Source organism: Podarcis muralis, chromosome 5 (assembly GCF_964188315.1).
Source record: "Podarcis muralis chromosome 5, rPodMur119.hap1.1, whole genome shotgun sequence".
NCBI lineage: Eukaryota > Metazoa > Chordata > Lepidosauria > Squamata > Lacertidae > Podarcis > Podarcis muralis.
In genome coordinates, this window is record NC_135659.1 from 24730364 (window position 1) to 24757600 (window position 27237).

A 27237-nucleotide genomic window follows, 5' to 3' on the forward strand; every position below is an offset into this window, starting at 1 on the left:
AGATTAATTGTGGCTTGCATGAAAGGATAAGTGGGTGGGTTGCATTGTCTGATAACTTGTCTTATATCTCACTATCAGTTTTGCACCTATCATTGCTTGGGAATTTATGAAACCCAAAATGACCCTGCAGTTTTGAAAGCGTCTGTCTATCATTTTGATTCAAAAATGGTATTCAATTGTATTTAAACATTAAAAAAAAAACTACTCCTAAGTATCAGCAAGCGAGTTGCAAAATTAGGTTACAGTATCTTAACAGGTGTCCAAAGGCATAGTGAGCAAACATCTTTCCAAAATATGTGCTGAATTAAGCCAGATAGCCTGAATATTACCACTGTCTTATAGAATCAACTGTAATTCTCTGGTATGTCTGCTCATAATAAGAATTGTGATACATTCACAGAAGCACGAAGCTGCTCTTCAGTTGATTGCAATTACAGTCACTTTATATTGAAGGAGACATGGAGAATATAAACAAAAACAAAACAATTTCCTTCGTTCAAAATCCAATTAAAGTAGGTTTCAATAAGAGGCCATGTTGTGCTTTGAACTGTAATAGTCGATACATGCACTAATCTGTCACACCGAAATGTGATTGATCAATGCAAAATTGCCCCCTCCAGGCCTTTACTTGTAAAATGGTGCTATGAGGTAAAGAGAATAATAAGGTGACATTTATAGACACTTCGCCACAGCGAACGGAAAGGCAGGCTCCTTAAAAGTACCAATTTAACAATGTCTTCCCTTCTATTACAGGGTGAAATTGGAGAACCAGGTCAGAAAGGGAGCAAAGGTGACAAAGGAGAAAATGTGAGTTTTCTTTTCTTTCTTTCTTTTTCTGACTACTTCCTTCACTATATTGCTTACTGCAATTCTTTATTGCTGGGGAATTAAAGAATGAAAACATGAATCAAAAAACAAACGTGCTGAGCAAGCATGAAAGAGGCCTGCATTTTGCAGAGATATTCACATTTGAAACAAAAAAAAACCCCAGAGGAATTGGGTTCAATGTTACTTTATAATGCCTTTAAATGATGATAGTAATTGACCAACTTCTTTGCTCCAAGATATGTTAACATATTTTCCTCCACAATTGTCTGTCACTGTTTTGCCTAGTTTCCTTTCACCTAGGTCCAGGAAAGCTATATTATATTATATTATAATTATTATATTATATTATATTATATTATATTATATTATATTATATTATATTATATTATATTATATTATATTATTATATATTATATTAATAATATATCATTCAATAATCTTTTTCATTTAAACCAACGTTTCAGATTTCTTATGTGGTTAAAAAAGTCCTCTGCTTTGATTAAAGCAATTCTTCATTTAATTTTATCAAACTCAAAACTAGTAATCACAAGGGAATATTTTCAGGAACTATATATAGTTTATAACATGAAAACTCCTCCGGGAAGAAATTATTTAGACTTGTTTGGCATGTGAGAACAGGTTGTTTTATGTAATTTTAAATTCCACTTTATTTGTATGTTCAAGCATGGCTAACTGAAAATCAGCTCTGTCAGTAATGCCTTTTCCTGGGGCAGCATAAATAGATTTAATCTAAAATACGTCCTGGAACTTTTTTTTTTTCAGGGAGTGCAATGCAGTTGCACGTATTTAATATTTAAGTCTGTCTAGGAAGAACTGTCCAATTGCAAGAGCAACTTACAGTCTCTTTGGGGAAATACAATTCCAACAAGAAGCATTCGTTTGCGATATGGATAGTGAAACTTTAGTTGATTTTTTTTCTCTGTAAATCTCCTCAGAAAGGTCTGGTATATTTTTAGTTCTGTAAAAGCCAGGGCAGGTTGTGATTCATATTCATGTTTGAACAGAAATCCACTTTTAAATATCCTGAAAATACTGCAAGCATAATTACCTTTGATAAATGTCAGTTTCAAATGTATTGTAGACAAGCAAGTCTAAGATTTGGGGAGATGAACAAATAATGCTTGACTGCCTTGAATCTAAAAGACCTTGAAGTAACAGCACCATCTCTCCAAAGAAATGTGGAAATGCTTATTAGGCCTGAATAATGCAAAATGCCCTCCTGTGGAGATGCTGTTCGTCTGACTTTAGATGCCAACATTACCTTCTTTCCTCCTCCTTTCAGGGTCCTCCTGGACCACCAGGTCTTCAAGGTCCCGTCGGAGCTCCTGGTATAGCTGTAAGTTTCTGCTTGTTATGCATAACTAACGAGTGCCTCCCCCCCCCCCGAATTCTCATTAGTTATACCGAAGATTCAGGCATAATTTATGTTGCTTAAAATGAGAAATATCTTGAATCCTATCCTCAAGGCATCCGTGTCTATGCACGGCTCTGCTTACCGCAGGCTCCAGTCTTGGGTCAGTGCTCTGCTGCTTCAGTCTTCCATGAGTGCAACAATTCAAAAGGAATGAACAAAACAGTGGGAAAATGCTTTGGCTCCATTCATTCCAAGATGTGTTTATGAAATGCATATGGAAGCTGGAGTGGCGTTTCCAAGAACAGGTCCACTTGATAACTTTGTTTCTCTTTTTTTATTATACAGTGGACCCTCGGGTTATGTTACCTTTGGGTAACGTAACTTTCGAGTTGTGAATGAGGCAAACCCGGAAGTGTATACTTCTGGGTTTTGCCATGCACACATGCGCAGAAGTGCTCTATCACAACGTGTGTGCGCGCAGAAGCGGCGCCTCATGTTGCAGAATTTTCGGGGTATGTAAGGACCCCCAGAATGAATTAAGTTCTTATCTGGAGGGTCCACTGTTTGTATGTGCACACACACACACACACACACACACACACACAATTTTAATTAAATTTACTGTTTTACAATTTAGAATATTCATTTAGAAAACAATAACTTTGTTTCTCGTCACTTAATTACTCATTAACTTAATGGCTCCCAGTTGAATGTGCAATCTGACTCCCTTGAAAAGAAATGACATTGGCGATCTGGAAGTTCTGTCTGTATTGTTACATTTTTAATGGCTCCTTTACATATTCAAACCATCACTCCATGCTGCATTCTTCAGCAATACAGGTGTAAAATCACCCCCACATTTTCTGGTATTTGCAGCAGATGTCTGTGTGAGGCAGCATTTAAATTGGGAGTTGTAGCCAGCATCAGGGCCACATGGTAAGAGATACAAAATGAGCCCACAAAAAGAGGAAGACGAAGAAGAGGAAGAGTAGTAGTTTGGATTTGATATCCCACTTTATCACTACCCGAAGGAGTCTCAAAGCAGCTAACATTCTCCTTCCCCTTCCTCCCCCACAACAAACACTCTGTGAGGTGAGTGGGGATGAGAGACTTCAGAGAAGTGTGACTAGCCCAAGGTCACCCAGCAGCTGCATGTGGAGGAGCGGGGACGCGAACCCGGTTCACCAGATTACAAGTCCACTGCTCTTGACCACTACACCACACTGGCTCTGGAAGCCAGAGACTGCCAGGACCTGCCTTGTTTGTTTTTCATTTAAATAATAAGAATGTACATATGACAAGCAGCAATCCTAGCCCCATTTCTCTGGAACTAAGGCCCGCTCAGTTTAGTGGGACTTACTTCTGAGGCAACATTCTTAGGAGCTGGGTATTTGAGTCTTCAATTAGGTGCCTTTTGGAGTCAATTTCTGAGCAGTGAATGCACAACTTTTGTGAGCATTATGGACAGCTCTGGCATACACCATGGATTTATTTGTGTTTTCCTTCACTCAGACCAGAATACTTTGTCCATTCCCAGAACACTATATCAGTTGTGATACTGTTGTATGGAATGTACTTTGCTGAGTGGTACCTATGACATTCTTGCGACAGGCACCTGAAGTCCGACGCCATTTTATGACCTCTTAAAAATGTCTGTTTTGCAAGCTAGTAACTTTTATGGACTTATTTGCAAGGATGGACTAAAGGTTGCAAACTTGTACATTGTTAGCTGCTTAAATGTAACTGAAGTCAATGGAATTTATATAGCCTACAGAGCTGCAGTCAAAATCCGTGCTGTTTTCTTTTCACCCATTGTCTGGTCAGACCTTTTTGCAAAACTAATGTAGCTAAAAAGTATCCATATAGTTTTCTTAATTCATTCATTCCTTTAAAAAAATTACGCAATGCCATTCAAGGCATATCCCACTAAAACAGTACTTTAAAAACATTTCATAGTCCAGCACAACACTCGCATAAAACCAATTTAAACCATTTAGTGGAAACAATGTGAAAAACCAGCATCAGTATAGATCATTAAGTAATCGAAAATTCAAACCAACCTATTGGAAACTATTGTTCTGTCAGCATAAATATTCCCAAATGAGAATTAAGCAGCATCTGCCAGCTCTTAAGCACAGTAGCTGCAGTGATCAATGCACAACAAAATCGCATTGGGTGACTTTATTATGACTGGGCCACTTACTTTAATTGTATTTGGAGAACACAAGCTAAGTTCACCGTAATTGTTGAATGAATGTGTTCGCACAATGTAGCTCTCTTCTTACAAACGCAAAATTGTGTCCCAGTCACATTATGTAGAATTAGATCTCATTAATTTCAGTGCACATAATTTTGGATCAGAACACAAGTTGTGTGTGTGTGTGTGTGTGTGTGTGTGTAATCATTAACTTGGGATGTTTCTTTTAAAAAAGTGGCTGTAAAAGTCTGACAGTAGTTGTCCATATTTTAATCTACTAGGGAGGTGATGGAGAACCTGGTCCAAGAGGACAGCAAGGGATGTTTGGGCAAAAAGGCGATGAAGGCCCACGAGGCTTCCCTGGTCCTCCAGGTCCCATTGGTCTTCAGGTATGTTTCATCATTTTATTTGCTTCCCACCTTCCTTCCCCACAATAAAATGGGCATATCCTTATTCTGGGTTTCATAGTTTAAAAATGACCAGTCTTTGGACCCCTCCAGACATTCTTTTTATTGCACATTTGTGATGATGTGGGCTCATGATACTATTAGGGAGGTCACATCTCATCTTGATTTCAATACTGTCTACAGAAGTGCTGGGTTGGTCACATTGCTTCATTTCCAATCAGTGCATATCCTGTAACTTCCTGCTGAAATGCCATAACCTTTTGCCCAGGCAGGCGCATTAGGTGACCCATGAGAGCAGCAAAATAACCTGGTTGTACAACGGTGGTAGGATACTGTTAACCACACCAAATCTTTATTGGCAGCAGCAGGCAGGGTGAGGGTAGGCGTGGCATTAGGGTCAGGGTCAGGTCATCATTCCCTGTTGACAGAATGGATCCACCGGGTTTGGACCGCTCCAAGTCAGTTCCATGAGAATCGGCCAGTGTTGAACCATGCCGTGGTGCAAGCCAAACAAGCAAGGTCTCACTGGATGACCAGGGTGCAGATTCCAACCAGGCAGATACCCCAACCTCAGCCTGGGGGTGTCATGGTCAATCCTGCCCCTATACTATATTGATCCTTCCCAATGCCATTTCTGCCTTCAACAAACAATGTTTTTCTTCCTGACCAAGGAAGGCCGCCATTTCACTGAGGGAATGGCCTTGCTAGTGGAACATCTGGCTGGTCAGATGATGGAATGCTGGGCTGCATAGACCCTCGTCCTGTTTGAACAGGATTCTTTTCATTTTCCTGTGGCTCATAGCTCATTCTCATAGGCATTGCACTAGGATACTTTCGTGAGCATTAGCTTCATGAGCCCTGGGCCCTTCAGCAGCAAAGGTCCAGGGATAGCACCACTCAACCAATTTACTTCACAGCCAATCTGCTGAATAGTTCACATAGCAACATGTACAGGGTGGAACATCTGATGCAAGTGCCCTATTTAGAACCCTCTTCTCTCCTTGAATTACCATTAATACGTTTGGGGCTAGGAAAATTTAACGTGCTTTCTTTTTCTTTATTTCTAAGTGAAGAGACTCGATTTTTAATACGTGATCATTCAAACTTGGTGTAGCATCAAAAGGTAGTGGAAATGTCAGGGACTCTGTATAGGTGTTTAGGAATGGAAATGCAGTTTCGATTTGGTCTGCGTTGAAAAGAGAAATATATTTCACCTTTGTGTGTTTTGATTTACTGAAACGCTGCATAAGGGTAACCACACACTATTTAGAGGCTTAAACAGATGAACGTTGAGCTCTAGTGGAATTACATTTCATTAAACCTTCAAGTGTGTTAAGGATGCCAAAGATGCTGGTGGTAATAAAGGGCCATTGAGCAATCAAGAGCTCTATCTTTGCTGCTAATGCATAGTAAAAATGAAAACCTTGCACAGCTCCCCCCCTTTTGTTGTTTATAATAGTTCAATCTTATCAAATCCCATCAGATATACTAATGATGCCACATTTTTATGCTGTTTTGTGACCTCCCTTCGCCTCTCCCCTTCACATCCTGGCATTTTCCTTATGTTATAGTCTTGCAAAGTTCCTTCTTTCCCCAAGGTGCCCAGACTAGAGCAGCTTCCTCTCCTGGCACTGTATAGAATCATAGAAATGTAGAGCTGGAAGGGATCCCAGGGATCATCTAGTCCAACCCCCTGCAATGCAGGAATCTCAGCTAAAGCATCCATGACAGATGGCCATCCAATGTCTGCTTAAAAACCTGCAAGGAAGGAGAGACCACAACTTTCCAAGGGAGTCCGTTCCAATGTTGAACAGCACTTACTGTCAGAAAGTTCGTCCGAATATTTAGTTGGAATCTCCTTTCTTGTAACTTGGTCCGAGTCCTACCCTCCAGAGCAGGAGAAAACAAGCTTGCTCCATCTTCCGTGTGACAGCCCTTGAGATATTTGAAGAGGGCTATCTGAAGCTAGAGAAATAAGTTTTGATTTGGCAAAGCTGCAGCTTGTGAGTTGGAAGAAAACCTTGGCTCCATTGAAACCAAAGTGGCAAAGCTCCCACTAGTTTCAGGGGTGGAAATATGTCACTGCAATTATTTGCAAGGTTGTATTTGAAGATTGCGATTTGGCAAAGAGCAGCATACTTAACCTTAGTCATATCTGTTCTCCTATGGCCGTTAATAGTACCACTTACAGGTTTTTAAAGTTGAACCCGTATGTAACTTTCAACATAATTGAGGGCCTAAATTTGAATTACTAAAGGCAGGTTTATGGCTCAATAAATCTTAATAACAAACTGTTGGGTACGTTGTTAGTATCTGTCATGACAGCAAATTGTAATTGATGAAATACTTGCATCTGCAACACAGAGGTCTTTACCTTTTCTACAGTCACACCTACAAATGAGCAGATTTGTAGGCAATTATTCATCCAAGACGTTTAAGCTGCAATTATCCTAACCCTTCTGTCATCAGTGCACCTCTGCTATCTTCAGATATTTATTGTGTGGCTAAACAAAATGATGCAGTCCAACCAAAGTTAGGCACTTTTGGTGTCCTCCCACTTCTACCTCAAGAATGGAGCTCTACAAACAAAAATTATGCTTTATTCTTTTGTAGGTGACAATAGGGAAGGCTTGCTTAATTTCACAAGGCTACCACACTATATCATGGACTACACACACACACACACACACACACACACACACATATATATATATATATATATATATATATATATATATATATATGAACAGCCTTTCTCAACCTTGGCTGCCCAGAGGTTGTTGGACTACAACTCCTATCATCCCTAGCTAGGGACACCAATGGTCAGGGATGGTGGGATTTGTAGTCCAACAAACTCTGGGGACCCAAGGTTGAGAGTAGGCTGTTTTAGAGGGTTAAATCCCACAGAGTTATTCCAATGCAAGTCGTGAAGTGGATAAATCTAAGTAACTTACAGTCTGTTATGCAACCAAGTTAAATCAAAGTACTACTATTTAAGCCAATTGTAGTACCGTTGACTTCAATGGGGCTATAATCAGTTTAAATCCAAGGTTACCAATTTAACTATAGAGAGGATCAGGCTGCACGTCACCCACTTTTAAACTATCGATATGAAATTGATGTCACCTGTAACCGACACATTATCATTGAGACTGTGAAGCCCAATTTTTTCCAATTTTGTAAAGTGGAGGATTTCAGCAGCTGAGCGTATTGGTTATTGACCGAGCAAATTGGTATCAAATTTCCCTTCAGAGATGGTCCATCATAAATAGCTAGTGATTTTACCTTTTTCTAGAGAATGAGATCACTAAGGGTGAGCTGCCGCTCCTATTGAAGTGTGGCAAGCCTTCCATTGTGGGCTGCAGCCTAAATGGGTAATTTAAACAAAATGGGATACTACACTTTGGATGGTTCCTTAAAATTACATTTTCAGTCTGTTTCAAAAGAGGCCATGTAGTCCTGAAAAGGTAGTGAATTTGCACATACTGTAGAATGCATTCACTGCTCGGAATGATATAGATACCTACTGGTGAAATCATGTAAGATTTTCATTTAAAACTTGGAGCCCAATTTCTGCCCCCATGGATGTTCAGCTGGGTAGAAGTGGAGGGGTCACCATGGAGACGAATGGCATCTTCCTCCTTAGGATCTGCACAGTCCTATACTCTAAATAGGAAGCCTGCCTCTTTTGTTTCCTATCCATCCCTACTTTTCCCACCCAGGAATGTTCCATTGGCCCTTGCAGCAATTTCCCTATAGGCACAGGACTGTGGGTTTGTTTTTCCGTCTTTCCAATAAGGACCAGTGTTGAGATGTTGGAGAGAGTAATTATAATGCTTTCAGTTCAAAAAAGGAACCAGTCATTAGGCTGTATTACAGTGGTAGGCAGTTGGTGCTCAAGAGGGGAATGGCAGAATGGGGCTGGCATAGAGACAGGGGCGGAGGAAGGGGTGCGGTGGGTGCGGGACGCCCTGGGTGTCACCACTAAGGGGGTGACAAAATGCCAGGCAGCAGTCACTGTGGGGCCTGCGACACACCTGAGCCACATGTCTCTCCTGGGAGAGACATGGTGGCTTGGGTGAGCAAAGGCTCCGCGCTGCCCAAACAGTCCACCCGCTGCCTCCCCCCAGCTGTAGGGCAGCTGAGTGGGAGGAGGCAGGTAGACTCTGGAGGCCCTCCAGTGCGCCCCGCCTCTATGGGTGGCTCACCCCACCCCTGGGTGTGCCGCCCCAGGCGCCCAAACGGCTTCCTCTGCTACTACATAGAGAGAAAATAGGGATGGCAGAGAAGGGTAAGGGGTCCTGCCCACACCACTGTGTCTGGTCTGCCCACTATATCTGGGACTGCTCACCTCTGGTATGTGACCCCAACAGATTGCCTCTGAGGAAGTGTAGCACTCAGAAGAAGAAGAAAAATAGCAAAAGTTTGTGAATTCTTGAGAGTGAAACAACTTAATAAATTTATACATCAAGGCAGTTTCTTCCAAATGGCTGAGTGTCCAGGCATGCTCAGGTTCTTAATGAATTTGGTGCACAATCCAAGCATCTCAATGTCAGGAATTACCGTTGTACATCCCACATTTAGTGCAGCTCTAGATAACGGAAAGTACCTGTCATTATTTAGAAAGCGGTAATGAGAGAAAAAGGGATGCGGGTGGCGCTGTGGGTAAAAGCCTCAGCGCCTAGGGCTTGCCGATCGAAAGGTCGGCAGTTCGAATCCCCGCGGCGGGGTGCGCTCCCGTTGCTCGGTCCCAGCGCCTGCCAACCTAGCAGTTCGAAAGCACCCCTGGGTGCAAGTAGATAAATAGGGACCGCTTACCAGCGGGAAGGTAAACAGCGTTCCGTGTGCTGCGCTGGCTCGCCAGATGCAGCTTGTCACGCTGGCCACGTGACCCGGAAGTGTCTGCGGACAGCGCTGGCCCCCGGCCTATAGAGTGAGATGGGCGCACAACCCTAGAGTCTGTCAAGACTGGCCCGTACGGGCAGGGGTACCTTTACCTTTACCTTAATGAGAGAAAAATGCAACTCCTCTACCTTCCTTCATCTATTGCAATCAATGAATAGACTTCATGATGCGTCGTACTATCTGTTACAGCCTTCCGTCTGAATGCAGCATAGTCTATTAAACATCGAAATGGACAAAACAGTACAGTAAAGGAAAGCGAGGCTGTCTCATTTATGCATTAGATGATAAAACAGGAAAGCACAAGTATTCTGATGCTGTTTAGTTGGTTGGCTTTTTTTCTCGCTCCATGGCTCATATTCCAACAAAGGACTGGAGAACCTGCAAATCCCCTTCTCAAGGGGGTTGAGCAAAGTTACTACTAAGCACTGCAGACTTGCCAAGAAAAAAAATGCTTCATTACTTCATTACAAACTGGTCTGTCTGAACAAGGTGAAGGGCCACACAACACATTCTGCTAAATGCACATTTGAAAACCCTTCTGCTGTCTCTCCCTGAAGGTACTCGCTGGCCGGCCAGGAATGAAATGTTCTTACATTTAAAGATGTATGTATTGGGGATTGTGATTTGCATTGAGAGAATCAGAGATAATTAAATATATAAACCCATCCTTTTTTTTTTTTTTTTTGTCCCTAGGGTCTTCCTGGCCCACCAGGGGAAAAAGGTGAAAATGGTGATGTTGGTCCAATGGTAAGTCCTTCTCCTCTGCTATTCAGTGTTCAATAGGTGAATGACATAGCGTAATACACAAAAATGGGGACGCGGGTGGCGCAGTGGGTAAAAGCCTCAGTGCCTAGGGCTTGCCGATCGAAAGGTCGGCGGTTCGAATCCCCGCGGCGGGGTGCGCTCCCGTTGTTCGGTCCCAGCGCCTGCCAACCTAGCAGTTTGAAAGCACTCCTGGGTGCAAGTAGATAAATAGGGACCGCTTACTAGCGGGAAGGTAAATGGCGTTTCCGTGTGCTGCGCTGGCTCGCCAGATGCAGCATTGTCACGCTGGCCACGTGACCCGGGAGTGTCTCCGGACAGCGCTGGCCCCCGGCCTCTAGAGTGAGATGGGCGCACAACCCTAGAATCTGTCAAGACTGGCCCGTACGGGCAGGGGTACCTTTACCTTTAATACACAAAAATAGAAGGACTTTCCTTCTTCTCACCCTCTCCTCCTATCTCTTGGTCATACAATCTTCAGGTGAGCCTTGCTCCAGATATCATTACTGTTAGTGGTAAGATAGTCAACTGAGTTTACGAACCAGCCCAATATGGCTGCCCAAATGCTACAAGAATCGATACTAGAATTGGCACATTCACTGTAATTGTGACTCCCTTTGTCATACATTGGAAGCTCTTAGCTAGTTCTGTAAAATGCTAAGCTAATGGCCCTTGTGCTGCCTTTAATGAATGTAAACCTGATTAATTTGTATTTTGTATTTGTTTCCTACAGGGTCCTCCTGGTCCCCCTGGCCCAAGAGGTCCGCAGGGTCCAAGTGGAGCTGATGTAAGAAACTCATCCTTTGAACAGCTTTTAAAATTAATATTTCCCCATTTTTAAACAAATAAGCAAAGCACATGATTTAACTGACATCCTTTTTGTCATCCCAGGGTCCTCAAGGTCCACCAGGATCTGTTGGCTCTGTTGGAGGTGTTGGTGACAAGGTGAGTAAGCGAACAAACTTAAAAAGAACAACAATGAATGGTGTGGCAAAGGACGCACACAAGTGATTTTAATGTTAAGCTTTAGGATGTACGGCTGTATACATATTCCAATTAGTTCTGGTACTTCAAGACTGTTGCTGTTTTCAGGTGGAATTCAGATACAAATTCAGGTTATGCACTTATAGTTGACAAGGGAGGTCTTCCGCAGCAAGCCTGCTAACCCAAAAGGTCAGACTTTGTGATAAGAAAAGTGAAGGAAATGCACTGGGAAATCCAAAATAACAGTCCCTTTGACACAAAGCACATGACTTCTTTCAAAGAACCCCAGAAACTATAATTCCCAGCACTGTGAATAAACATTTCCCAGGATTCTTTGGAAGAAGGCATGTGCTTTAAACGTATGGTGTGTACACAACCATTGTCTAATCTCCTGGCAAACAAACCAGGGTGAATGTTCAATAAATAGATCATTGGGGAGTGCCCTCGGTTTCTTCTTGTTCTGTTTAACAGCCAACAGATCCAAATTACTGTATTTCATGGTTGGTGAGAATTTTGGAAATGTGTGGTTAGGTCTGGTGGAGAATCAGAATTCAAAATCAAGTGGCACAGTGTGTTCATTCTCATTGGAATCAGTCAAGCTTTTTAGCTGTACCAAGCAAAGGTGTGCAAGGTAGGAAAAGAACAAAATATGAGGTTCAGGGTTGTTCCTACGCATTTTTTGCTTATCTGCCCAATGAGGAAAGTCTAATGGTCAGATGAATGCACTCCTCCATCTCATTCTTCATCTTACAGAGAAGCAGCATGAGTAGATACCCCAAGAGTAAGTGGATCTGAGCTGAGCCTTGTGTTTCATCTCAACATTCCATATCTAGAACCAGATTAAATTGTGCAAAGTGAAATATGCCATTATGTGCAATTTGCATGATTTATTCTGTGTGCATGCAGCCTGATTAAAGGAGTAGCATGCAATTCAGACTGCTCTCCTTCCATGATTGCATTAGGACCTTTGCATCACTTGGATATATATCATACAACACTGCTAAAACTCAAGAGCTTCAAAGAGCTACTAGAAATAGCTCATTGGGAAACTAAAAGCTAGTGAATACATTCCTACTCCAGGGATCCAGGACAGGCACACTTCCCCCATGCACACAAAGTAATGTTTAACTCAAGCACAGGCCAGTAACTATTGCAGAATCTAATTCCTTGAGGAGGAACAGGCATGCAGCTTGGCATACATTTGCCAAATATCTGTGAAGCCAAGTTGAAGAGGCGGAAATATGCATCTATGCCAAGCTTCAAAATTATTTCCATACAGTGGAACCTCGGTTCTCGAACATCTCCGTTGATGAATGATTCGGAACCCAAACTCCAAAAACCCAAAAGTAATTGCTTTCGTTTTTGAACGCGACTCGGAAGTCAAACAGCTTCCAAGGCACATTTCTCCATTTTTTCAACAGATTTTGCCGACCACTCATTGATCCTCAGTTTGCGAATGTTTCGGAAGTCGAATGGTCTTCCGGAATGGGTTACGTTCGAAAACCAAGGTTCCACTGTATCTTCTAATTTTTTCCAGAAGGATACTTCACCTAAAATGGCACAGCAAACTCATTCCAGCACAAATTTACCATGTCTCAAAATAGCCATTTTTACCTTGTCCTCAGATATAGTCACGTTAGTCTGTTGAGCAAAATCTACAAAGAATCATGTAGTGTAGTAAAGACTAAGGATACAATTCCATACCTACTTTCCTTTTAGTAAATGCCATTGAAATCAATGGTATTTACCTTTGAGTAGGCTTGCACTGCAATACTTTTATTATGGCATGGACTGGAGTTCGGTGGGCTGGAGTTCACATCATCAGACTCACTAAATATTTATGCCATAATAAATCTGTAAGTCTTTAAGGTGCCACAAGAATCTGTTACTTTTACAAAATAATGAGAGAATGTCAAAGAACCGGTCTTCCTCCCAAGATGATATTTCAACAGTAATAGTATATGGGATGATTCTGTTTTTGATACTATGTTAAGTTTATTGTAGACCTAACATTGACTTAAATGCTATTTCACCAGAATTAAGACTCTTCCAACTTGTTTTGCTATCTGATGTATTTTATTAACTTTTTGTTGGGAAGATCAGCATCCAGATTAGACCTTTTCCATCCCGTTATATGTAGGAAAGGACACGTTTATGTAATGCAATTTATTCCTGTTGGTTCTCTTGAGTTGAATAGAACCACACATTTTAATGTAATGATCTAACATAAAAACAAAAATGAGTTTTGAGAAGACGAAACACTGCAGGACTTTCATTTCTTGAAAATATGAGGCAATCTGTACACCTTGGATTTACCTCATTTACCAGATTTAACTTTACCTGTCATGGGTGTTAGAAATACTGTGGATTATACAAAGTAGGTTATATGAAGGAGTCTACAGTGAGGTGGACTTTAGTAATACTATGGTTTCATTGAGTTAGTTTTTTGCAGTGTCCAAACCATGGGAACTCCAGAGTCAATGGCACATTCAAATCCTGGTTCCATTTGGTTCTCTCTGCTAGATAATGGTTTACCCAAGAATTTTAGATCTTAATGGGTAGATAATAAGTACCATAATAATTTATTACAATAATCATTTATTATTTATACCCCGCTCATCTGGCTGGGTTTTCCCAGCCACTCCTGTAGGGCACATTCAGAAGAAACTTTCACCCATTGATATGAAAGGGAAATTACATATTTTGTGGCATGGAAATGTCAGAAACAAGCATGAGAATCATATGTTGTAGAGTTGGAAGGGACCCTGAGGGTCATCTCGTCCAGCCCCCTGCCATGCAAGAATCCTGCCATAACCATCCCTAGGTGCACTCAAACCACCAGCCTTCTGGTTAACAAACAAACACACTGGCCCGTTGTGCCACAGGCTCCACTCTAAGAACCTTTATGATTGTATCTAAATCCAGCAAATAGTGTCTCATACGTGAGATTGTCAAATTCAGAATTTCTTAAATACATAAACCAAAAACTAACCGTTTGGCAAATTTCAACTATCTTTGGTTCAATCTCACTTCTCTCATCTGAGCTCCACCTCCCTCCTATTAGGGTAAATTCAACAGAAATTGAATTTTACAGATTCAAAGACCTAAGTTTTCCATATGGTTGAAATTTTTAGATATCAAAGAATCTGCAAATTGAGAAGAATTATTTCAAGTCTGTATCAAATTTAATCTAAGATAATTCTATGCTTTTAATTATGCACACTCAATATATCTGTCTATACTGATGGGGTCTGGCCAAGGTCTGTATTCATCAATGCCTCAAATTATTCAGTACTAGTGACCATGTAATATACAGTGGTACCTCCAGTTGTGCACGGGATCTGTTCCAAAGCCGGTCGGATCCTGAGGTGTTCATATCTGGAGGTGCCACTTCTGCACAGGCGCGCACAGCGAAACCCAGAAAAATACTTCCAGGTTTGCCGCACACGTATCCCAAAGGGTACGTAACTAGAGATGAACATAAGCAGAGGTACCACTGTATATTAAAAAATGCTGAGGCATGTTTTGGAGAGGTATAATTTATTCTGATGCATGTACGGCATAATTGAACAAAAAGGAGAAGACATGGTTTTGCAGTTATAACTTGGGTGTTTTTTGTTTGTTTGTTTTTGGTTATTCAGATAACTCAAAATTGGGCAGGTTTGTTTACTTGTGAATATTGGGATTTGGTATGACGAAACCAGTCAGGTATTCTGAAGGCCTCTTTAGAAGATTTCCAATTTTCCTTTGCTTTCTTGACCTAGCAGTTGGCTAAAAAGATGGAGCCCTCCTGAACTTTCCCTTTCCACTTTTCATAGCTGAAGCCCTTTCTAAATTGTTTGGCCTTGGAGCACCACAAGTCCTTTCCATATTCTTTTTGGTACGCTACACAGATCTTATCCCTCCAGGTGCAGATCTGTCACAGCTTTGCATTCAGAAACACTGACTGAAGTCACAGGTCAGTCAAAATCATTTGGGTTTGTCACGGGCCACTTCTTAATCACTCCCAGAAAGCGAAGCGGTGCAGTTCTTTCACTTACAGCCCCAGGTGCACCTCCTTCCTATCCAAAGGACGATTCAGCCACTTATTTTGGGTACTTCCAATTTTATTTCCTTTCTTTTTCTATGCCAATAAGATAAATAAAAAGAACTGTAGCTCACCTTACCGTATCTCGGGTTTTCATTTCCTCTGACAAGCTTTTTAAGTTTCAGGAAAGGCACTTACTGATACTTCACATAGGGACTTCCTAGGTCTTCCATTTTAAAACAAATACAAAAACACAACACTGTGTGAATTGGACTTAATTCGGATTTAGAAACTAGGCAAAGGAAATATGTAAACCGTGCAAGGAAAATTCTGAATTCTCATCCTCTAGGAACAGTGAGGATAAAAATAATAAAACCGCACTATATAGTTCTATGTCTGATCTTTGTTTCCTTTCCATGGTGTTTTGGTTGGAAGCGTTTTTTGACCTAAAGTAAAGTTATCCTCAGGTGGCACTCAGCATCCTAGAATTTACAGCCCACTGTACATAGTGCCTTTCTGCATGTCTCTATTGTTCCTGTTAATACGGTGTCTATAGCCACCCATCAACAAATATTATCTGCGCAGTTTTCAAGCAAGGCAGTAGTGGGATTACAGTCTATAACAGTTTAAAACAACAACAACCAAGCCAAATTTTGAGAGTTAGCAGCATTTGATCACATTCAGTCACTGAAACCAATGTTCAAACCCTTTCTCTCTCTCTCTCTCTCTCTCTCTCTCTCTCTCTCCATCTATCATCCATCTATCTATCTATCTATCTATCTATCTATCTATCTATCTATCTATCATCTATATCTATCATGCAAAGGGACACGGATGTCACTGTGGTTTAAACCACTGAGCCTCTTGGGCTTTCCAATCGGAAGGTCAGCGGTTTGAATCCCCACAACAGAGTGAGCTCCCGTTGCTCTGTCCCAGCTCCTGCCAACCTAGCAGTTCAAAAGCATGCCAGTGCAAGCAGATAAATAGGTACTGCTGTGGCAGGAAGGTAAATGATGTTTTCGTGCACTCTGGTTTCTGTCCCGTTGTCCCAGACACGGTTTAGTCATGCTGACCTGGAAAGCTGTGGACAAACGCCCGCTCCCTTGGCCTGCAAAGCGAGATAAGCGCCACAACCCCATAGTTGCCTTTGACTGAACTTAACCATCCAGGGGTCCTTGACCTTGACCTATCTATGCAAACTCCATATATATTTTGTTCTAGTTAATGCATTGTATTTTTAACTACCTTGTTGTTTCTTATTTCTACCATGCATGCTGTTGTATTGGCCAAACTGATCAAAGGTAGCTGTTGTGAAAATGTCCTGTGCAATGCTGAATGATTAATGATTCCAGTCTCCTCAGAAAAGACTGGAACTCTAAAGGGTTTCTGTTACGCTTAAGCACAAACCGCTTAAAAGCCAACTTCTCCCCAAAGTACTCTACTTAAAAAAAAATAAAAAAATAGAGCAGCAATCGCAATTAATGAAAGGGGGGAGAAAGGAAAGCTTCAAAGAAAACATAGTGGCTGCATTTTGAAGTGGTGAGGGGAAACTCTTGACCGCTGTATGAAAGGGAAGAAGGAATACTGGCCATCATTGCTGACGTGCTTTTGTTTCAAATCCGACCATACAAAGCCTGGCTTGGCTTGTGGGCTTGTTGCCCATTTCAAAATGGACTCTGAAGTGGCTGCCTTGAAATGAGAGCATATAGCACTGCAGCAGTATGCTTGCAAAGAGTGTTCGGTTCAGACTTTCGCATCTACAAGTGAGTAGAATCTCCAGGTAATGGGCCTGAAGAGGACTGCAGCCAGTGGTGTGTCGTCAGTGGACTGAGGGACTAGGTAAAGCTAAAGGTAAAGGGACCCCTGACCATTAGGTCCAGTCGTGACCAACTCTGGGGTTTTGGCACTATCTCGCTTTATTGGCCGAGGGAGCCGGCGTACAGCTTCCGGGTCATGTGGCCAGCATGACTAAGCTGCTTCTGGCGAACCAGAGCAGCACACGAAAACGCCGTTTACCTTCCCGCAGGAGCGGTACCTATTTATCTACTTACACTTTGATGTGTTTTCGAACTGCTAGGTTGGCAGGAGCAAGGACCGAGCAACGGGAGCTCACCCCGTCACAGGGATTCGAACCGCCAACCTTCTGATCGGCAAGTCCTAGGCTCTGTGGTTTAACCCACAGCACGACATTTAGTCCCCTAAATGTTCCCCTGGTGCCTCCTTCCCAAAGCCTAGGAAGCTTCTGCTTGGCTTAGGGAGGGATGTGTGATGCTCTGATGGGTCCAAGAGCCCTCCTGCCATCTTCCCAAAGCCCAGCCGTGATGCATGATGCTCATATGCATGATGTCACAATGTCACCTGGTTCAGTATGCAAATTTATGCAACTCATAATGCTCAGGTTTATTAGGAATTGAGCACTGTTTCCCCTGGAGGTTTTGGTCCAGCTTGAAATGTTAAATGAGATTCTGCTCACATGTAAGCAGCTTTCAACAGATCAGTTACTGAAAGGAAGCTGCTTTCTAGAAGCATTCACAGAAGTTCCTTAATGTTAACTCCTGACTTTCAATGAAAGGGGAAGCTCAGTGTTATAGCCCATATGCATCTCATGTAGAAAGTCCTTCCTTCAATCCATGGCTCCCACAGTTAAAAGGATTGGGTTGTAGGGCCTACAAGGGACCTTCTACTGAGATGCTGAAGAGACAGTGACAATCAAAGTTGACAAGGCAGTGCTAGACGAACAAATAGTCTGACTTGGAATAAGGAAGTTTGTTGGGTTTCTAAAATGTCATTGACTGTTGTGGAACTTCATGACCTTTTAATCTACTGAGCTGCTTGAGCAAATAAACAGGGAATGTTTGAGCCCTTTGCTGTGCCATTTGTGTTCATTACAACTTCCATCACGCAGGTGGTACCAAATCAAATCACAATTTTCTAAGTGGGCAGTGTGATGATGCATATGCGCCTAGCACCCTCAGCATGCTCACACCAACATTATGGACAAAAAGAGGAAGCACTGAGCTTTCGCCAAACAAGCTTTCCCCAAATGCTTTGCCAAGAAACCTCATAAGTTCTGAGCCAATTCCAAATCAAGCCGAAGGGAGCTCACCCATCACTGCTCATTACTGAAATGATATATTTAGGTTTTGTGTGATTCTGGGTTTTGGGCTCAAGAGAAGAATAAATCTACTTAAACATTTCTTTAATACTGTATAAATGTTGCATTTGCACAGATCGTTTACATATGGCTTGCAAGCCATCTGGTGTACTAAACAGCTATCATCGCCGATAAATTGTGCCGTGTTTGCATTTGAGGCCTGCAGTGAAGATTTTATTATTCGTCTGCATGTTATTTCATTATTTGTCGCTATGTTTATTTATCATTCTTTCCCTAGTTTGAGCGCCTGACATCACTTTCAATTAAAGTAAATCACTTTGAAGTAGTTTTCCATTAGCATTTCCTAATTCTCTGGGATTTACTTTCAGACAAAGTGAGGGGCGGGGGAGGAGATAGAGAGAAATACTGTTTGATGAGAATTCAGGTAATAGTAGAAAACAATGTTTGATTTTTCTGAAATAATTCTGGACTCTTGTAGGGCGAACCCGGGGAAGCTGGTAACCCTGGCCCTCCTGGAGAAGCTGGAACAGGGGTAAGTGTTTATGTTTTTTAGATAACATTTGATAAAGTGTTATTGTAATGTAGCCTTAAACCAATCTACAACTTCAAGGGATACTATGTCTTTATTTCATTGCATCAGGGGTTATAGGTGTTTCCTAGGTATATGGATGAGAGAAAGAGCCCTTGCACTCAGTCCAAAGAGTTTTGGTCATTAGCTACAATCTGATTGTCTAGTAAACCTTCACATCTCAACTGCCTGGACATACTCAATGGGCTCTGGAAGCTCAGCCTTTCAAATATTGGGGGTTGCTGGTTAGGAAATTAGGCTACATCTTTCTCTCCAGTTCACCCCAGTTCCTGGCTTCCTCAATGGAATAGGCCCTGTCTGCCTATTTTCCTGACCCAGCTGATTTGCTGGGTCCTCTTGCCTGTTGATTTGGAGAGCTGCCTTGGCCCCAATTGGCTTCCCTGGGGTTTCATTCTGGAAGGACTCATACATGCCCATCAACATTTTATTGGCCTACAGATTAGGGACTGAGTTCTACCAACATTTCTCCAATAGCCCTTGCTTTACAGAGGATAATTCAATGATGATGATTTCATTTATATACCGCCCATAAGACTGGGTTGCCCCAACCACTCTGGGTATCTACCAACAAACTATTAAAACACAAAAACTTCAAACATTAAAAACCTTCCTGTACAGGACTGCCTTCAGATGTCTTCTAAAAGTCTGATTGATGCCTATTTCCTTGACATCTGATGGGAAGGTGTGCACACCAATAAATTCCTTTCTGATTTCTTGCCCCCTCCCTGCGTTCTTGCAATCAGAAAAATAAATGATGTCAAAACGTAATTGGCAGTGGGACTACTTTCCAATCTGGAGGCCGATCTGGACCTTCTAGGTGTCCTACAGATATTTTTTGTGGGTGGGGGGTTCAATATGTTACAAAGCTTTCCCCATTAAAATGTGGCGATTATCTCTTCAGAACGTTCTACAGCTGATTTCCTTTTCTGCCCCTGTGTCAGTTTACATAATGCCCTGACAATTGTGTCTGTCCTTTGCAGGGTCCAAAAGGGGAAAGGGGTGAAAAGGGTGAGGCTGGACCACCAGGGGCAGCTGGGCCAGCAGGTATTAAAGGACCTCCAGGTGATGACGGACCTAAGGGTAACCCGGTAAGTGACCCTATCAGTTTTTATTTAAAAAAATAAGACAATGGATTTATAATGCAATACAGCCCTGTTCCATGAGTTTATTCTTTCTGACATGCTCTGCTGCCCTGCTAGAGCCACAGCAACCATGAAGGTAATTCTATACAACCCTCAGACTTATGTCAGAAGCCCAGTCCAAGACTTCAAGTCCTACCCCTAGCAGCCCAGCGGGTGAGAAGGAAGAGAGAGAATTGGACATTTGTCATGCCTAATGCAAGGCGGTTCTTTTAAAGGAGATTGAGAAGCAATACATAACACAAGTGGGTGAGAAGAAGATTTTATTCGTAAACAGCAATCAATACACACACACACACACACACACACAGTGGTACCTTGGGTTACATACGCTTCAGGTTACATATGCTTCAGGTTACAGACTCCGCTAACCCAGAAATAGTTAAGAACTTTGCTTCAGGATGAGAACAGAAATCGTGCTCCGGCGGCGCAGAAGCAGCAGGAGGCCCCATTAGCTAAAGTGGTGCTTCAGGTTAAGAACAGTTTCAGTTTAAGAACGGACCTCCAGAACGAATTAAGTACTTAACCCGAGGTACCACACACACACACACACACACACACACACACAGCATGCACTTCTATCTGCCACTTGGAAGCCTTCAAGAAGTGGCGAAGTGACTCCCCCAGGTAGCCTCTACTTGCATGGCCCTGCGGCCGATCAGTCTGTACACGAGCTTCAGAGAAACTCTGCCCAAGCCACCTGATTTTATAGATAGCCACCTCCTCCCAATGCCTCAATTTAACAATTTCCAACATCAAAGAAGGTTTCCAGCACTATCCTCCCAGACTGATTAAGGCAGTTGAGGGAGGGGTGCTTCATCTCCTCCCAACTGATTAGGACATCAGAAAAGGTTCTCACACCTTAAAAGATACGGGGAAAGGAAGGAACAGGGGGCAGGAAGGATAACCATGTTAGATCACTAACTCCTCAAAATACAAATACCTTCCGGATAGATTGCCCATACAACATTGAAGGACAGAGAGCGAGGAAGGGGTGATAGAAATACAAAGAAAAATGGGGGAATACTCCCACTTTTGGCTCTGCCCCAACCCACGTCTGGCTTCTGTCTTGCCCACACAACAGATTACCTATCAGCAAAAAAGGTATCCCCACTTATGCTCCAGAACCTCGGTCTTAGTTATTACTACACTGTGTCTGCCATTAATAACTCAGTTGTTTGTTGTTACTGGTTCCAATCTTTAGTTGATACCACCAGCCTTAACTTGCTTTCTGTCTCTGTAGGGTCCTGTTGGCTTTCCTGGTGACCCTGGTCCCCCTGGTGAACCTGGGCCTGCTGTGAGTATCTTGACAATTCAGATGGCTAGTAGCAATCCTGTAGACACTTACTCGGGAATGAGTCATGTCAAACTCTGTGAGACGGCTTCTCTGTAGACACAGATAAGATTGCACTGTATCATAGAATTGTATGACACACTGGGGATCATCTAGTCCAGCCCCCTGCAAAGCAGGAATATGTAGCTGTGCCATACGGGGATCGAACCTGCAACCTTGGCATTATCAGCACCATGCTCTAACCGGGCTGCATTTATTTTCACACCTAAGTGACATTCCTGTGGCTTCAACCAATGCTGGGTTTGGTTTGGTGGAAGCGTGTGGTTGGAGAGTCTTGTTTGTGACAATATGCTTTGAGCAAAAAGCTCTGCTCTGGGGACTGGCCCAATTTTGCTTTTAATGGAAGAGAAGCCATGTTCTTTGCATGCAGTTATAACCATAAGTAGATCATTTAATCTGGACGGTTGTTTTATGCCCATTTTATATGTATCCTATCAAGGAGGTCAAAGGTTACGCTCACAACAATCCTGTGAGGGTGGCCCAAGGTTAACCAGGAACTCGATGACTGAGGATTGGAACCTGGATCTCCACACCCTTAGGCCAATATTCGAACTATTATACATTGGATTTTTGTTCTAGTTGGCTACTTTGCCCAGCCCAAGCAAGTGTCTGAGAATGAATGCTGCTACAGCTAATTAGGATTGGCCCTGCAAAACTGCCCATAGGAGAGGCTGCCTGAGAACCATATGCAAGTCCCTCTTGAGATCAATTAGATGAAGTGTGGGATTTACATGAGCAATCTTTTCTGCAAGTCTGTAGTAATTCTTCTAAATGAACGTCATTTTTCTGTACAGGATACAAAATTCAGGCAGGGTTAAGTGAGACAAACATTGTCTTTTTCTTCCTAGGGGACTGATGGTACAGGAGGGGAGAAAGGTGAAGATGGCGACCCAGGCCAACCCGTAAGTAAAATATCTCTAATAGCTCTGTAGTATTTGGAATGTGGAATTTTCACTGAAAAATCCTAGAACATATGAGGACACACACAAAAAATGAAAGCAAAATAATGCAACCATTGATTGCATTTTCTTCTCAAATTTAAATCTTTTCTCAGTGGGAAACAAGTGCTGGAAGTGGATGAATAAGCACCAGAGGAAGTAATTAGCTGAGATCCAGAACAATTCATAGGTTGCCGTATTTTTCTGTGTATAAGATGCCCCCATGTATAAGGTGCCCCTTATTTTGGGGGACTCCAAATTAAGAAAACACCCCTCAGTACTACCCATGTATAAGACGAGCCCCAATTTTAAACCTAAAATTTTAAATTGGTAAGAAAAACCTAGTCTTATACACGGAAAAATACAGTACTTCCAAATTAAACTTTGCTTGGACTTACACAGGGCTGACCTAAGACCAACTGCATGACATGGCCATTTGGGAATGAATTTATGTTGTGTGTATTATTTGAAGGAGCAGTAAGGTAGACTCTGGGAAGAAAGTGATATATAAAATGCTTATGTGGACAGACAGCTACAAGGAATTCAAAGAGCTACTTTTGGCAAGGCTAGTGGGAACTGGGCATTTCAGGCATGCCTGAATTCCAGCTCACCACATCAGATCAAAACGTCTTTTCAATATCAATCAATCAATAATTTTATTTGTGAGCTGCCTTTCCAAAGTTAAAACCATGCTCAAGGCAGCTTAAAGTAAAGGTAAAGGTACTCCTGCCCGTACGGGCCAGTCTTGACAGACTCTGGGGTTGTGCACCCATCTCACTCAAGAGGCCAGGGGCCAGCGCTGTCCGGAGACACTTCCGGGTCACGTGGCCAGCGTGACAAGCTGCATCTGGTGAGCCAGAGCTGCACACGGAAACGCCGCTTACCTTCCCGCTAGAAAGCGGTCCCTATTTATCTACTTGCACCCGGGGGTGCTTTCGAACTGCTAGGTTGGCAGGCGCTGGGACCGAGCAACGGGAGCGCACCCCACCGCGGGGATTCGAACCGCCGACCTTTCGATCGGCAAGCCCTAGGTGCTGAGGCTTTTACCCACAGCGCCACCCGCGTCCCAAAGCCAAGGCAGCTTACAACATATAAAAATCACATAATTACATAATTGCAAATAATCACAGACAAAAAATTTAAACAAACAGAAGTACACAACCAAATTGAACAATTTCCGCCTTAGATCTAAAATGACAATACAAAGAAGTTCCAGAAGAATGTCCAGTGGTGCCTCTGTAATAGGTTTTTAAGAAGAGGACACACTACTCTGTTTAAACTTGATTAATTCCACTGATAATGGAACCTAGATGTGAAAAGACAGGGGCATCCTGAGATAAAAGCTTGCTGGCCTTTCCACTTATTCACTTATAATGGAGGTGAATGAGTAATTACTATCTAGGAATTTGGGGGGGGGGTTGTGATGCACTTCTTGAGTAAAAATATTAGGGGACAGTGCACACAAAAATGCACATATTTGCGGAAATAAAATGCATTATATCAGGGGAGAATCGTTTGCACAAAAAAGAGCATATAATAGGAAAACGTCCATACAGAAATGTGTATATTAGGAGTAATGCACATGTAAATTCATACGAATTTTCATGCGGACCCTTTTTTTTTTTTTAATGGTAATTGATGCAGAAACTGTTTGAGATCTGTCCATTCGTACAACTGTCACTACAAAGGATCCTTGATCAAATATATCTGAAAGTGTCAAGGACTGTTCTGTGTCAATACAATATTTCCTGATCTTCAGTGGCACGTACCAAGGGTATTCATACAGATATTTTTATTTTTCCAGGGTCCACCAGGTCCTTCAGGTGAAGCGGGACCCCCTGGCCCTCCTGGGAAGAGAGTAAGTCATGTTTCTCTATGCAAGTTTTTTTCTGGCATTTTACCTCAATATCGTTTCCCTAACATTGTGTCCCCCACTCCAAGTTCAAGTTTTTGTGGTCTTGCTTTCCTATTAAAAAATAGCAAAAAAGAATCCAGTTGCCCCTTCTCCTCCTTCCTTCCCCCATGTGCTGTTCTGGGGGCTCTCCTGACCCCCAAACCACCCCACGGCAGTTTTTGGGGTTACAGCAGGTGCATGGGGAGAGGTAGGGGAAAGTTCCCACCACACAAGCTGAAGTCTTTTATGCCATACTTCATGGCCACTTCTGGTACAGCACATTTCAACTTCAAGTTACAATCAAACCTTGGATCCCAAACACCTCCATTTTGGAACATTTCGGTTCCCGAATGCCGAAAATAAATGCTCCGGTTTTTGAATATTTTTTGGAAGCCGAACGTCCAACGCAGCTTCCGCTTGGGTGCAGGATGCTCCTGCAACCAATCAAAAGCCACGGCTTGGTTGTTAAACATTTTGGAAGCCGAACATGCTTCTGGAACGGATTACGTCCGATGACCGAGGTTTGACCGTACTCTAAAGGTGGAGTATTGACTGCAACTTTTTCTGCAATGCTTCAGTGAAGTAATTAAGTTGATTTATCTTACACATCCACAATCTGGGATCAGTCTCATAGGAAAGCATAATAATGTCAAAGATCAAGTTTATGGTAATCCATTCATATGATATTTTTTCTCTGTGTGTAGCTTCAAGATCCAACTTGTACACAGTAAATAGTTTTAACAGAAATGTACCATATTTGGAAAGATGTGTTGTTTCCTTTGTTACTTACAGAGAAATTATGAATTGTGTGTGAGATTGCATCAGAGCCGTCCCTTGGTACCAATGACCTTTAGGAGTATAAATACACTTAAGTTTGTCATTGTACCTGAGTTGTGGATCATAGAGTTGGTGATGATAAGCAATTACTGTATGTTAGAACAGGGTCAGAATGGCCGTAATACATGTTGAGTGCATTTTGTAATGAGTGCATGGTCATTTTTTTTAAGAGACCCTAGTTCAAATGCATTATTCAGCTCTTCCTGTTCTGTTGTTTTCCCCCCTAGAATTGCCATTTTTCTAAAAGGGAAAAAAAAACCTCCATTGCTCATTATTATATGCTAATTCATTGAAACTAGTGCAGCAAGCTTGGATCAATTTAATTGGGACAAATTTTAATCAGCAAGCCTGTGGCTTAAGGGCACAGTAGCTTGGGTTTTTTAGGGCTGTTTTTGTTCTGGTGTGTTCCAGCAACAGAGGGTGAAAGCTAAAAAAATTAATACAATATAAAACCCATGTGTTAGTCTTCCGTGATGAAAGAAATGTGTTTGATGGCACCTTGAGACTAACTTTTAATCACCTTTTTATTACAAAATTGCATCAGCTTTTGTAGCTGACAACCAACTGCTTCAGATGGCTGAGCTGGAACTAGGGAAAGCAAGATTGAGAGTCTGTTAAAAGCTCATCAGGATGGGAATCCTGTTGTTTTCTCAGTAGTAGTATACTGAATATTTTAAATGTCCAAAGAAACTATAATCCCCGTTAAACCACAGTTTATTACATCCAAATTTCTTTATTTTCCATAATTTTATTTATAGATTTTTAAACAAATAAACAATTCAACAACATTTCAAATTTAGCAATCATTCCACCGCTTCCCTCCCCTTCCTTCCCTCCATGGTTCCCCCAAATTTTCAGTTTATGCTGCATGTTATAGTTACTCCATACTTTCACCTTTTTACAAAAAACCCCCCAAAAGTTCACCCCCCTGCTGTTCTTACTCAAACACTATTTGTGTTTTAACATATTTACACTGAGGTTTTAAGTATTCTGAAAACATTTCCCAATCTTTTGAAAAACCAGTCTCTCTCTGATCTCTAATTTTGCACGTCAGACATGCCAATTCTACATATTTTATCAATTTCAGCTGCCATTCTTCCTTGGTAGGTGCCACCTCGTTGCACCATTTTTGTGTGTATAGTATTTGTGTTGCCATCGTTTCATAAAGAAAAAGATTTATCTGTGGGGACAGATATCTGCTCCAGTTATCCCTGGTAATAAAGCTTCTGGTCTTTTTAGGAAAGTTACTTTAAATATCATTTTCAACTAATTATAAATCATCTCCCAAAAGCTATTCTCCATGTTCACCACATATGGTAAAATGAGCTTTCTACTTCTACTTCTTAACAACAACAACAACAACAACAACAACAACAACAACAACAACAACAACAACATTGCTCCCAAATTATTGTGTGACTCCTGTTTGTCTATATCACATTCTACACATACACAGAGCTATTAAGAAAAGCAGTTCTGAGGTTTGCAATGCTATGAATTATCTGCATCATTCTCAGGAGTCTGCTCTAGCTCTTATTTCTCAGTTTATTATCATGCCCCTTTTCAATGTATCAGAAATTTACCACTATGGAAGTGTTGGTAAAATACAAATTCATTGAAATTAAATTGGTTAACTGGTTGAAAAGGCAGGTTAATGAACTAAAAATTATTTGATTCGGTGACAGCCAAAACAGAAATGCCTTTTTCAGAGGAGTTTTATCATGGAACAACAAGAATGGCCAAGATATTTTCTTTTTTCTGTTTCGTTTATCCATAAGCCTGCATATATGCCTGCCAATAATAATAATAAAAATACTCTTTCTTTTCTTTTTTTAAAAAGTAAGTTGGTTGTCTGTGGCAATAATTCCATTTGGCCTTGCTCAGAA

General features: G+C 41.8%; 1 protein-coding gene across 4 annotated transcripts in view; it reads left to right on the forward strand.

The window, feature by feature from the left end:
- Window positions 1-27237, forward strand: part of COL11A1 (collagen type XI alpha 1 chain) — a 257133-nt gene that overhangs the window by 193250 nt on the left and 36646 nt on the right. For all 4 annotated transcript variants that reach the window (XM_077928425.1, XM_077928428.1, XM_077928426.1 and 1 more), the window contains 11 exons: window positions 754-807; window positions 2132-2185; window positions 4682-4789; window positions 10406-10459; window positions 11208-11261; window positions 11366-11419; window positions 19079-19132; window positions 20170-20277; window positions 21572-21625; window positions 22531-22584; window positions 24425-24478. In XM_077928425.1, the coding sequence (XP_077784551.1) occupies window positions 754-807; window positions 2132-2185; window positions 4682-4789; window positions 10406-10459; window positions 11208-11261; window positions 11366-11419; window positions 19079-19132; window positions 20170-20277; window positions 21572-21625; window positions 22531-22584; window positions 24425-24478 (702 nt within the window). The remainder of the gene's footprint in view (window positions 1-753; window positions 808-2131; window positions 2186-4681; window positions 4790-10405; window positions 10460-11207; window positions 11262-11365; window positions 11420-19078; window positions 19133-20169; window positions 20278-21571; window positions 21626-22530; window positions 22585-24424; window positions 24479-27237) is intronic.